Raw genomic sequence first — 15239 nt, 5'->3', positions numbered from 1 at the left:
ACAGTGTATTCTGGGCTGATCTCAGCTCAAGTAGAACTGGTGCTCGACTGATCCCAGCTCAGTGTAAAAGACTGATCCTAATAGGTGCTAGGCTGATCCCAGCATTACAGGGTACTCTGGGCTGATCCCAGCTTAAGTAGACCACAAGCTAGGCTGAATCCAGCATGCTAATGTATTCTGGGCTGATCCCATCTTAATTAAATGTGCTAGGCTGTTCCCCGCATAAGAGTGTATTCTGGGTTGATCCCAGATTTGTGGAATAGAGCTAGGCTAATCCCAGCATGAAGAAAATATATTTTTCCTATTTAAACTGTGAAAGTATTGAATGAGATTATGAGTATCCGATTGGGGAAAAATGCCAAATTGAATTTGATGTTAAAATATATCCAATGAGAGCCCCCAATAGGATGCCAGTTTGTAATGTGAAAATCCATCTGGAAGAAATGGTGTCCAAAGCACATGATACTGAATTTAGCTACACAACTGTTCCTGAGCAGAAAGGAGTCGGTTAGGGTGAACTCTGATGTAGCACATACAACATGACGAAGACCATCGTTCTAAAGTCCAAATTAGATGGTCCTCCTAACCGACTGCAGTTGCAGTTGTAGCTGCTCGGATACGAAACGAATGACAAGAAAAGTTTTTTCTCATCATAGCCCATACGTGCCAGCAGGAGCTTCAAGTACGACAGAAAAAAGTTCCCTACCAAACGGACGTCCCATGGAATCCACAAATAAAGGAGCATTTGCGCCATGACCTCCAGCCAAAGTACCTTGATGTCGCTGACCCAAATACTGCTCCATACAGGACGCAGGGCACAACCACGAGTGTTGGCCACCAACTAAGCCTTATAATTTGGCATTACATTATCTTACCACACCACCAATTCCTACCTCAATGGTCATTAACAAACCCCATTGCAACACTGGCAAAGTGTACCTGTAATAACTCAACATCATAAACTTGTGCATAAACTAAAATTTAATAAATTATCATTTTAAGCACTTAGATTAATCTGTTTTTGGAAGTTAATAAACATGCACATGTCACCACAGAAATTTTAGTACTATGAGATGATGTGACCACTTGAAATCTGTAGGTAATTAAGATGAATACATAGTCTGGAGAAATAAAATAAGCAAAATCACTAAACTAGAAAAGAGAAACCAATATGAAAAAAATTCTTGATGACAAAAACAATTCCAAAAATATCTGGAAAATTTTTAAGGAATTTGGAGCAGGAAAGTTAAAAATAAGTTGGATATATAAACATCAATTAATAATGGTAACCATGTTTACAGTCTTTAAGACAGTACGAATATTTTCAATGAATTCTTGTAAACATTGCCTCAAGATTAGAGAACGTTAAGTTAGACTCGGATCATACTGTACTTGGTTTTTGTTCCACAACACTTCCAAATTAGACTAAATTAGAAATACCTATTTAAAAAATCATGTTTCTAAATCTTCAGGACTTGACTGGCATGATAGGGCCAAGAATTCTTAAGGCAGCTGCTATTACTGATAGTGTTACCTTTCAATGCAATCAGTTTGAAAACAAACAAGTTGACCCAATCTTGGAAAACTGCGATAGTAACACCACCACATAAAGCTGGATCAAAAAAAGGACATAATCAGCTAGAGACAAATCTTCCATTCTTTTGCAAATTTACCAGAAAATCATGTACATGGTTCTTTTATGAAGTAGCTCAATGATCAGTCTGGCTTTTGAAAAGATCACTCTTGTGAAACTGCACCTATCTCTAGGACTGACAAGTGGCTGAAAGCCTCAGAAAAGGAAAGTTTATTATTGTAAAGATTGATTTTTTAAAAGGTTTTTGACCTAGTAGATCATGAATTTGTTAATAAAAAATTTAAAATCTATGTGTAATGAATATAGGGGTAGTGGTTCACATCTACTTGTAGTGGTTCACATCCTGCTTGTAGTGGTTCACATCATACTTGAAGTGGTTCACATCATACTTGAAGTGGTTCACATCATACTTGTAGTGGTTCACATCATACTTCAGCAAAAGCTCTCAACAGGTAACATTAAATGGACATTGGTCTGAAACTAAAATGACAAGTTATGGAGTGCCACAAGGTTCTATCTTGGTGCCCTTGTCAATTATTCCTTTCATAAATTGTCTACCACTAAAAAAATGCAGTCCTATCAGCTAACATGTATGCTGATGACACTACTTTGTTTGAAGCTCAAAACAACCAAGCCAAAATTGAAGAGAAAAAAACCTTTAAATTGCTCTCAACAGACTTGAGATATGGTGGAAATATACAGACAAAACAAGTCTTGTCGATAACTCAATGACAGAAAAAAGCAAGACTGCAAACTGATCTGCTGCATGTCCTCTATGATAACACTGATAAGAAAATGAAGACAATAGCATGCAGTGGTCTTGTCATATAAATTATGTTTCGAAACAAAATAAATGCTCATCTTTGGCTCCTAAAGAAAATCAAGGCCTTCATTTCATTACCTTACAGACTGCTCAGGTGGTCTAGTGGTTAGTGTCCACCTTGGATGCAGGAGGTCCTGGGTTTGAACAGAGTTATAACAAAGACTTGAAAAAATGGTACTAACAGCTGCTTCGCTTGGTGCTCAGCATTAAGAGGTAGTGTTAGGACTGGTCAACCTGGTGTCAGGATAATGTGACTGGGTGGGACATGATGCTAGTGCTAGACAACACTATAAGCTGTTAAACTGCAGACATTGTAATGATACGACTGAAAAATTGCTATAGCTATGTTAAAAATCCAAATCACACACACACACACTCATTATCTTTTACAAATGTTACCTTCAACCACATCTTTACCACTGTAATACAATTTTGGGAACAGCTACAACAAATGACAAAAATTTCCCAACTCCAGGAAGGGGCATGTAAAGTACTTCTTGATCAGCAAACAGAAAATGCAATGATTACATTCAAAGTATTACCAATAAATAAAAGCATATTTTTTAGAAAGGCCGAAAAAATGTACTTAAAAATCTGCACCCACTTATTTAAACACCTGTTTTACAGGAAAGAGAATCTTCTGGTACAAGTACCCCAAATCTAGGATCATTAAAATTGCAAAATTTCAAAGTGCCCTAGCCAAAATGGGAGCTATTCAAAACTAACTTTCAGTTTTGAGGTGTGCTTGTTTGGAATAACATTCCACATGATATTAAACAATTTCCTTCTGCAATAGATGTTCTAGATAGATAAAATCATGATGTACTTATAAAATTAGATGTTAATTACACCACCCACCTCTTGTGCTTCAGTTTCATTTGTGCTGCAATGTGGCATTTATGTGAATATACTGTGTATTTGCTCATGTGTGTGTTTGTGTTTGTATTTGGTGTAAACCGAGGACATTCATGAGATTATACACCAACATACTGAGGACACACCTCTGAGGACATCCTCGTTTGGAAAAATGGTAAAATCGTGCTGCTCTCAACTATTTTAGCCTAAAATAACGTAAAATCATGATTTGTAGGAAGGTCCCCATTTACACTCTTGGTACTTGTTTGCGATTTTGGAGTTTATCTTCCAAAGCTGGCGATACACATGCCCAAAACCATGTCCTCAATTGTCCAGTGGAAAACTTGTAGAGAGATCCCTGTTATTAAATTACACATTGCAAAAACTTGTATCCCTTTAGATCCAAGCATCAGATACCAACTACTCAGCTAAACTATAAGAAGATAAGCTGGTGCATATAACAATCCTTGGTATTTTATATCAATATCATGCATGCAAGACAAGTGTTGGGAAACTCGCGATACATTGACATACCATACACGTCCAATACAGGCAAATAAATCTACATGTACGAAAGAAGTACATCAAAATTCTATTGGAAATATGCATGAATTCATTTTAGAGTTAACGTACGGAAGTTTCTAATTATCTAACCCATCTGTAAAGTTAAAATGTCCTGTTTGCAGCGCAATTTTACATGCGTAAAGTTATTGAAAAGACATCCTTGATATGCAAATTTTATTTTGTGATTCTTAAATGAGCTATATCCGCCCCTATTTCATCATTTGCCTACCTAGTATTCAAACAGGTTTAGAACAGATGTGAATCAAGTGAAAAATCCCGTTAAGGTGAAATCGAATTATCACTAACTGAATTTGGAAGTTACATGCACAGAACTTCAGTAAAACTATAGAAAGATAAATATATTATACAGAGGTAAAACATTTATCATCAAAATGATCAGTCCCAAAATGAAACATTTAATTACAGCAATTTTTTTCATTGTCACGCTTTTAAGACCTGCATGCAACTAAACATGAAAGTAATCATAAACTGTTGAATGCATTCAGTGTTCTTTTAAATGTACATGTAAATACTTGCTTCAGTTGGTGACCTTGCTTAACATCTCATGAATTATATTTGTATCAAAAGTTCTGTTGTAAACGAAGTCTTAATAAAACAACACACCTGTAAAAACAAGGTGTCAATCAATATTACTTTCTCAAATTTAATGAGGTTTTTAACAATAGCCAAAACACTCAGGATGTTCTACTGGACCAACTTTATTTATAATTTAACAGAACATTTATTTAGAGCTACATTAGACTGTAATATTCTTACTCTTTTAGTCTTTTTTTTTATACAGAAGGTGATGCAGGAAAAAACTGTTTAAAACTTCTAATCAGCAATACAAAACACTTTTACCTTGAATTAGGAAATGTATAAACTTATTGATTTGGAAGGTGAGCATAGAGTGTTGTACCATTAAAGTATATTCTTGTTCATTCATGGCTCTAAAACAATAAAACAGGATAAACTGTTTGTAAAAAGGTATTAGAAAATTATCCTCATCCACTAACTCAATACATACATGTTCTCTCATGTTCTTCACTTCTGCAATTACTGAACTTTAAATTTTGTTAGGTTTCAATTCAGTTACCATAGATAAGTTGTTGTTATCGATGATTTAGTTTATCATTATTCTTTGTGTTGAGGTTGAGATAAAACACTATACAGATTAAAACAAAAATTATGTAAGCATCATCGATTTATTCAACCAAAGTGACTTGAAAAATATAAAGTCTCCGTGAAATACACAATATGGGTAACACAAAACATTTGTTCTTATTATCCACATTACATCTGCACATGCGAGAGAGAGAGAGAGAAGGTTCGTATGGATATTATGCAATGAAGATATTACTGTATTTTGTCAAAAAGCAAATAGTCATTGCTGATAAGGCGAGTTTCCTGCCATAAATGCTCAAATCCAGCCAAATAGTATTGTTACAATCCAAGGGTATTTGCTTGATTGAGCAGTGTCAAACCCTGGTGCAATTCCACTAGAAGTCATAAGTTTACCTCAAATTTCCAAAGACTTCTATACAACTTCAGTTGTAAATTAGAAAGTCTGATGTGTCCATTCTCTACATAAATTTTACTCTAATCAATGCAAGACCATGGATCTCACTACCTGCCAAATATATATCAACCGCACATCTGCATGGCTTCTCTTTATCAGCCTTCTGTACCATCAGTTCATGCCATAGAAACTATACAACTATCCCTTAATACAGGGAACTATTTTTACTGTGCCACCTTTGGCCAGTCAATTCATGGTTTCAAGGCACATTTCGCCAGCACAACTGCATCACATTTGCCACCATGGCAACATAAACAGTATCTGCAGAGTCCCTTTTTGTTTATTCCTTTGTGTAATTTACCAGTCTCCTACCGTAAATGCTGCCACTGCAGTCACACCACCAGTGTACACCATCAGGTTTTAATAGGAACTATGTAACTCCAGGGACACGTATGTGGTTTTGCCCTGAATTCCCTAAGTCAACCATGGCATCATGGAAACTCAATAACACCTAACTCCATGACCTTTGCTCTTACTAATTGGCTAATTATTTCGGGCTAAGGAATATTTCCATTTGCACAGAGTTCTAATAATCATCACACAAATCTAAGAATTCCTTAAAACGGGGCACTATAACCAAATGTGCATACTCCAAATTTATTACAATTTGATCTCCAAAGCGGATTAGTCCAAAACGTGTTATGCTGTACTAAAGTCTAACTGCAGGACAATCAGTCAATAAATTCATCATTCAATAAGAAGATATATATATATTCAAATAATAATGTAATTGCCCTAAAGAACAGTTGCAGACAAAACCCTTAAGGAGGTTAGTTATTAAACTTAATACTAGTATGTGATTTAGATTTGATTTTAATGTAGCTTTAACAATCTTTCAGTCACATCGCTGCAATGTCTGCAGTGTGGCAGTTTATAGTGATGTCAGATGTCGAGCATTGGGGCATTAGGCCGCAGACATGTAGCATGATGTCCCACCCAGTCACATTATTCTGACACCAGGCCGACCAGTCCTAACACTAACCTCTTAATGCTGAGCACCAAGCAAGGCAGCTGTTAGTACCATTTTCATGTCTTTATTATGACTTGGCCTTGATTCGAACCCGAAACCTCCCGCATCCGAGGCGTTTGCTCTAACCACATGGCCACCTGAGTGGTTGTATAGATTGTTAAGACTGGACTAGATATGTAAACATGTCCTTGTTGGTCATAATGTACCAATATCCACGGTCTTCATAATTTTGTCAAATAGTGTGCATCCTTAGTTTGCATGGATTATACAGAATATCTGTGTGCATCTGATGATGCTTGCATTGCTAAATTTCATATTCCTTAGAATTGATATTACAGTTCCGTCCTTGATACATCACCATTTGCTATTAATTTTCTGTCTCAGACAGTATTTCTTTTTGCTCTAACATTGCCAGAACAAATGTCCTCAGTATGCAGTTCCATAACCAAGTCCACGATATCCACCAAATGCAAGAATGTGTGTGTGTTCGTGTGAATATATTAGCCTGCAATTTACATTTATGTAATAGAGGGTCTAAAACACTGGTAGATCAGTTCTTATTTGAGACTGAGTCACCCTCTGGAAATAAACTTTATTATTATTATTATGTCAAAGTCTCAGTTTTTCAGTCCCATGATATGCATTAATGCAAAACCAAATTCAAAGGTTCCTTGATTATCCTTCCATTCACTATTTTAGTTTCCATAAATATCCATCCATTACTTGTTATGGTATTACTGTGGTCTCTGTAAATATTGACCTATTGCTTCTGTCACATACATTACTACGAAACTAAGCATCATGGTCTCTGAAAATATGTCACTTCTGTCACATGCATTACTATAAAATCAGGTAGCTTGATCATGGTAAATATATACATCACCCACATCCATCACATGCATTGATCTGAAATCAAATGTGTTTCTCTAAATATCCTTCAGTCAGTTTGACCATACATTTTTAAGGATTTTACATGTTTTATCTTTATCTTTGAACACCCTTCTGTTACTTCTGGCACATATATTACTATGAAAGCATGCATTTCAGTCTAAACTATGTGTATGCAAATTGCTTCTAGCACATGTATTACTGTAAAACCACACATTTCAGTCTCAGTAAATACACATCTATCATCTTTCTCAGATTTTGTGTAATAACAGCTCACAAGACGTGCATCATGGTTCTTTTAAAGAAACACCATGTCCCTCAACATATCTATTTTTGTATACTGTACATGCCAGTGCAGACTACAATCAAAATTCCACATTATCCAAACCATATTTGTATTCATTAATAACCATGTTTAAGTTTCTACAGAATATCCTTCCTGACATAGTTTTCCATATGCTATTCAGGAGCCTGCAACTTCTTTGTTTCATTTCAATCACAACAGATTATCCTAAACCAAGAGAATATCCAACGGACTATCCTGAGGTAACAGAATATCCAACGGACTATCCTCAGGTAACAGAAGTTGGTAAGTACACCAGATTTTATGATATTTCAGTATGTAGCATAGAACCTGTAATTGCCAGAAAAAAATGATGCCATAATAGTAAATACAATACTTGGAACACCTTTCGTTATTTTGTATGCCGTATCAAAAGTTTGTCAGTGTATCCTTGAATTAAGTTCTCAGTATCTAGCATAGGACCTGTAATTGCCAGAATAAATGATGCCATAATAGTAAATACAAGAGTTGGAACAATTTCCATTGTTTTGTATGCCCTATCTAAAATTTCTGTGTATCCTTCAATTAACAGTTATCATTCACGTTTATGAGAATGCAATGAATATAGGGCTTATAGGTGAAGCTTTAGGTATCAACGTATAAGCATGATTAAAAAACTTGTCAGTCATTGCTTGAAAAAAAAAACAGCAACACAAACTCCATTTGGAAAATCTTAAATGAACTCAGTGGAGGAACACACAAAGATCAGACAAATAAAATTCACTCACTTCTGGTAAATGACACCATAGTCACTGATGACACTGACATTGCAAATGTTTTCAATGATTTTTTCACCAACATTACCACAAAGTTAAAAGGACCAGTGATAGAAAACAGCTTTAATGAACTGAAAAAGTTCTGCAGCAGCAAAATCTCTAAGGAGGTGTGTTTCTCCATCCCACCAGTATCAAAAAACTGTTAAAAAATGTCTCGGTGAACTTGATTCCAAGAAAGCTACTTTATTGACTTGATCCGATTGGTCCATGACTAATTAAATTTCTGTCTCTGCTATTGTAGCTAGCATAACATTCATAATCAATTTAAGTATGGCAACCTCTTCTGTCCCCAAAATATGGAAAACTGCAAAAGTAACTCTTATTCACAAATCTGGTTCTAAGGATGATGCTGATAACTACCAGCCAATCTCGTTATTGCCAAACTTGTCAAAATTGATTAAAAAAACATGTCCATGACTCATGTCATATTTAACCCAACACTTGCTGTTACACCCTAATCAATCAGGCTTTAGACAGAAACATTCCTGTGAGACTGCCTTGATCTCCCTAACTGATAAATGGCTTCATGCACTTGACCAAGGTAGAATAATAGGATCTGTATTTGTAGATTTCAGGAAAGCTTTTGACATGGTGGATCATAAAATCCTTTTGAGGAAACTAAAAATCTACCAATGTGATGAAAGAACAATTCAATTAGATGGTTTACCTGATACTTAAGTGAGAGAACACATGTTTACATAGTGTTCTGTCTAAACCTGGAACAATTAGATGTGGAGTACCACAAGGCTCAATTCTAGGTCCACTACTATTCATTTTATTTATTAATGACCTACCACTTTTACTGAGACTCAATATCATCTACAGATCTCTATGAAGATGATGCAACATAGTTAGACATCCAAAACACAAAGCATGAACTCAAAATTTCTTTACAGAATGCCCTAAACAAACTGGAAAACTGGTGCACATGTAATGGCATGGTGGTAAATACTGGTAAAACTAAAATATTATCTCAACACGGCAAAGAAGGACAAATCTTGATAGTGATGAACTATGTCTGACATGGAAGGGTAAAAATTTGCAAATGGTCTGTCATGATAGACTACTTGGTGTTCTGGTAGATGCTAACCTATCATGGACTGAACATATCAAACATATCAGTAAAAAAAGTCAATTCAAGTTTATGGCATCTCAGTAGAATAAGACATTTTCTCCCTGAAAGGAACAGACAACTATTTTATAACAGTTACATACAACCCTATTTAGATAGTGTAATACAGTATGGGGTAATTCAAATAATAAAAATATAGCAAAGCTGGCACGTCTTCAAAAAAGAGCATATGGGCTAATATCAATCGAGAAAGAAAGCAAGGAAAATTTAGCTGGTAAATTAAATATTACCTATTAAAGACAGAATCTGTTTGAGAAAAGACAAATTAATGTACAGGATATCCCATAATAGTGCTCCTGAATATTTACAATCACTATTCCAGTATAGGCTGCCTGGTAATACTCTCCAGCTGCAATCCATGTCTACCAAACAGCATAAAAGTCCCAAACCAAATAAGGAATTATTCCCAAAAAAATCCAGTACTCTGGAACATTGCTCTTGAATAGTATTCCATTTGACATTAGAAATGCCCACTAGATCTATTTCCTTCTTCCAAACCCAGTATATCCAGTGGCTTCAGAGATGCAGCTAAAATAAATTCCTTTGTATGAGTGCCTCAGGGTAGGTTAGTTCTTAGCTAATTGTGTTACCCTCTTTAAATAAGGTCATTATTATTAATTATCATCATTATTATTATTATTATTATACACTTGCCAGTTCCATTGCAGACATTATTATAAAACCATGCATCCAAGTATAAGTATGCTAGGATTTAAGTTTAAGTCTTAAGTATGTCAGTTCTATAGCATGTGTTGATGCAAAACTGTGCATCATAGTTGCTGTAATTATCCTTCCATTCACTTTGGTCAGATGTATTATGGTGAAACTCAGTATTTTGGTCTCTGTAAATATCCAACCCATTTCTTGTGAAACCACGTATCTGTTTCTGTAAATATTATTCTAATGTTATGTTGTAAGGATTTTACATGTTATCTTTATCTGTTAATATCCTTCTGTTACATCAGGCATTTACATTATTACTGTAAAAGCATACATTTCAGTAGTGTGTGTTGAGTGCAAATTTCCATTTATTGTTTCTAGCATATATTGCATTACTGTGAAGCCATTCATTTCAGTCTGTCGATATCGATCTATCATGTTTGTCAGTTCTATGCTCAAAATTTCTTATCCAAACTGTACTTGTATTCATTACAATGTTCTGTCTGAACCTGCAACAATTAGATATGGAGTACCAAAAGGCTCAATTCTAGGTCCATTACTATTCATTTTATTTATTAATGACCTACCACTTTTACTAAGAGACTCAATATCATCTACAGATCTCTATGCAGATGACACAAAATTGTCAGACATCCAAAACACAAAGCATGAACTCAAAATTTCTTTTCAGAATGCCCTAAACAAACTGGACAACTGGTGCACATGCAATAGCATGGTGGTAAATACTGGTAAAACTAAAATATTACTTATCTCGACACGGCAAAGAAGGACAAACCTTGATAGTGATGAACTGTGTTTGACATGGAAGGATACAAATTTGCAAATGGTCTGTCATGATAGACTACTTGGTGTTCTGGTAGATAATAACCTATCATGGACTGAACATATCAAACATATCAGTAAAAAAAGTCATTCAAGTTTATGGCTTCTCAGTAGGATAAGACATTTTCTCCTGAAAGGCACAGAAAACTATTTTATAACAGTTACATACAACCCTATTTGGACTACTGTGGTAAAGTATGGAGTAGTTCAAATAAATAAAACATAGCAAAGCTGGCACATCTTCAAAAAAGAGCATATGGGCTAATATCAATCGAGAAAGAAAGCAAGGAAAATTTAGCTGGTAGGTTAAAAATATTACATATTAAAGACCGCATCTGTTTGAGAAAAGCCAAATTAATGTAAAGGATATCTCATAATAGTGCTCCTGAATATTTACAATCACTATTCCAGTATAGGCTAACTGGTAATACTCCCCACCTGCAATCCATGTCTACCAAACACTATAAAATTCCCAAACCAAATAAGGAGTTATTTTAAAAAAGTTTCCAATACTCTGGAACTCTGCTCTGGAATAGTATTCCAGTTGAGATTAGAAATGCCCACACTATTCCTTCTTCCAAACCCAATATATCCAGTGGCTTCAGAGATGCAGCTAAAATGAATAAATTCAATTGTATGAGGGCCTCAAGGTAGATTAGATTTTAGCTAATTGTGTTACCCTCTTTAAATAAGGTCATTATAATTATTGATAATCATGTGTTCTGAAGTTTCTACAAAGATAGTTCTCCATTTGATATTCAGGAGTCTGAAACTTCTTTGTTTCATTTCTATTGCAACAGACTATCGTAAACCAAAAGAATACCCAACAGACTATCCTAAACCAAAAGAATATCCAACAGACTATCCTGAGGTAACAGACTATCCTGAGGTAACAGAAGTAGGTAAGTACACCAGATTTCAGGATTTTTCAATATCTAGCATAGGACCTGTAATTGCCAGAAAAAATTATGCCATAATAGTAAATACAAGAGTTGGAACAGTTTTCATTATTTTGTATGCCCTATCAAAAATTTCCGTGTATCCTTCACTTGTCATTCATGTTTGTAAGAATATAATGAATACAGGCCTTTTAGGTGAAGTTTTAGGCATGTATGTATTAGTATACATTTGTCAGTTGACTGCATGTAATAGCATGCAAGTATGCTAGGATTCAAGTTTTAAGCATCTCTTTGTCAGTTCCTTTGCATGCGTTGATGCAAAACCAAGCATCATAGTTGCTGTAATTATCCTTCCATTCACTTTGGTCAAATAGATTTTGGTGAAAATCGGGCATTGCTTGTCACTGCATTACTTTGAAACTATGCATTTTGGTCTCTGTAAATATAAATTGGTCACTTTTGTCACATGCAACTACATGGTCTTTGTAAATATTCATCTGCCACTTCCGTCACATGCATTGATGTGAAACCAATTTCAGTTTCTGTCGATGTTCTTGAATCACTTCTACCACGATTTTAAGGATTTTACATGTTAATTTTATCCGTTAAAATCATTGTTACTTCTGACACATGCATTGCCATGAAAGCATTCATTTCAATCTAGAGTGGGTGTTTTTGCAAATTTCCATCCATTGCTTTTAGCACATGTGATACTGTGAGTCTCTGTAAATAATCATCTTTCCTTCTGGTTTTTGTGTGCCCATGCAATAGCAGCTGACAAGACAAGCGTCATGGTTCTTTTAAACAAGCATAATGTCCTTCAACATTCCTAAGATTTTTTACATGCCAATACGAACTATGATCAAAATATCTAATTATTCAAACCATACTTGTGTTCTTTGAGAACCATTTGTTACTGTTCTATAGAATCTCTTCTACAGAGATGGATTTCCATCTGGTACATCAGGAGTCTGAAACTTTGCTTCCTTTGTTTTGCAACAGACTATCCTATAGTAACAGAAGTTGTTAAATACATTACATTTTGTGATTTCTCAAAAGCTAGCTTAGAATCTGTAATGCCAGCAGAAATTAAGCTATAATAATAAATATAATAGTTTTAATTATTTTGTGTGCCCTATCCAAAACATATTGGTGTACCCTTGAATTCCATTTGTCATTCATGTTAATGAGAAAATAACCACGCTTTAGACAGACAATTATTTTTCAATACTGCTGATCTGTGGCATGTCATGTGTATACTGTGAAACCAAGCATCCAAGTCTCAGTAAATGTTCAATCTTCAGATCCATCACATGCATTAATGTGAAACCAAGCATCCAAGTCTCAGTAAATGTACAATCTTCAGATCCATCACATGCATTAATGTGAAACCAAGCATCAAAGTTGCTCTGATTCCATTCACTTCAGTCACATGCATTACTGTGAAACTAAACATTTTGGTCTCTGTAAATATTGACTGACTGATTCTGTCACATGCAATACTATGAAACTAAGCATCATGGTTTCTGTAAATGTCACTTTTGTCACATGCTTATAAAACCAGACTCTGTGGTTTTGGTAAATATCCATCTGACACATCCATGGCATGGATGTAATGTGAAACCAAGTGTTTCTCTAAGTATCCTTCAATCACTTCAACCATGTTTTAAGAATTTTGTGTATTATCTTTATCTGTTATCTCTTCCTTCTGGCAAATATATTACTGTAATAGCATGCATTTCTTTATGTGTGTGTTTTTGTCTGTGTTTGTGTGTGTGTGAATTTCCATCCTTGCTTCTGGCACATACATTATTGTGAGGCCACATATTTCAGTCTGTAAAAATCCCTCTATCATTTTTGTCAGTTTGTGTGTGCCCAATGTAATAGCAGCTCACAAGACATGTATCATGGATCTTTTAAACAAACGTGATATCCCAGAACATATCTATTATATACATATTATCAAAATTCCTTATTTTCCAAACCATACTTGTATTCATTGATAACCATTTGTTAAGTTTTTGCAGAATCTCCTTTTCGATTTGGTATTCAGGAGTCTGAAAATTGTTTCCTTTCTATTGCAATAGACTATTCTAAAGCAACAGACTATCCTGTAGTAACAGAAGTTGGTTAAGTACATCAGATTTTGTGAATTCTCAAAATGTAGCATAGGACCTATAATTGCCAGAAGAAAATGCCATGATAGAAAATGCAATACTCGGAACAATTTTCATTATTTGCTGTGTTCTATCCACAATTTTTCATTGTGTCCTTGAATTCTAGCTCTCCTGTTAATGAGAAACTTTTGAAGAGTGAAATTTTGGCACATGTGAAAAAAATCTCATATTTTTTTAAGTATTTATAATGAAGAATTAATTTTCACACTTGACAACCAACATATCTTTGTAAAGTTTTGCACTAGAACTTAATTTCTCAGGATGTCAACATATTCCATAAAGAACATCATCAACCATCTTTCAAAACCAATTTTTGGACAGGAAGAAGCAGAGCCATTTATTTAAAGCCTTTTTTTTTAAATATTAGATTAAACGGCTGTCAGATAACAAACATCACCAAAAGGCTCTGTACACTGCAGGCATATAGAATTTTGTGCAGATGTTTATTAGAGATAAAGGAAATGCATTAAACTGTTCATCAGAGTGGACTAAAGATGAACTGAAACATTCTGCTGTACCATTTGAGCGACTATCTTATTTGTTTGCTTATAAATTTAGGTCCAGCTACACACAGATATCCTGATTCGCTGTTGCCAAATGCACTGGCAGATCAGATGCTTCATAAGCTAGCCCAAAACAAAATCACAAGATTATTTTTAAGGTTGCAGCAAGATTGCTACAAGCATATTATGTAAGCTTGCAGCAAGCTTAGATTTGAAACCGCGGCAAGCTTGCCTAATTGCAAGCTTGTGCAAGCTAGTAATAGGGAAGCTTGCTATTGGCATGTAAGCTTGTGCAAGCTAGTAATAGGCTTGCTATTGGCAAGATTGCACGAGCTTGTCATGTAAGCTTGTGGCAAGCTTGCTCGAGCTTGTGATGTAAGCTTGTGCAAGCTTACTAATTATAAGCTTGCAAACAAAGTGGACCAAGCTAGCTGCATCAGAAGAACTGATATGGCATCAATTAAATTATTCTATACATGGTCACATACCTTCAAAAAGTATGTAATATTAAATATTAAAATGAAAATATTAATATATGGTGAACATTAATTAGCATGAGATCTTACTGTCACAATGAAAGAAAAGAATGAAGTCATCAAATCATTTATTATTTAATCAGAAAAAAAAGAGCAT

The 15239-nt window shown here is 34.9% G+C and overlaps 1 protein-coding gene across 1 annotated transcript in view; it reads left to right on the top strand.

The window, feature by feature from the left end:
• Positions 1 to 15239, top strand: part of LOC149807279 (uncharacterized) — a 266051-nt gene that overhangs the window by 161336 nt on the left and 89476 nt on the right. The window contains exons 45-46 of the mRNA XM_089953277.1: positions 7779 to 7862; positions 11828 to 11929. Of these exons, the coding sequence (XP_089809403.1) occupies positions 7779 to 7862; positions 11828 to 11929 (186 nt within the window). The remainder of the gene's footprint in view (positions 1 to 7778; positions 7863 to 11827; positions 11930 to 15239) is intronic.

This window comes from Sinohyriopsis cumingii, chromosome 1 (assembly GCF_028554795.1).
Source record: "Sinohyriopsis cumingii isolate HCF-2022 chromosome 1, ASM2855479v2, whole genome shotgun sequence".
Classification (NCBI taxonomy): Eukaryota; Metazoa; Mollusca; class Bivalvia; order Unionida; family Unionidae; genus Sinohyriopsis; species Sinohyriopsis cumingii.
The sequence above is the reverse complement of the archived record's forward strand: the minus strand, read 5'-3'. Positions and strand labels throughout refer to the sequence as shown.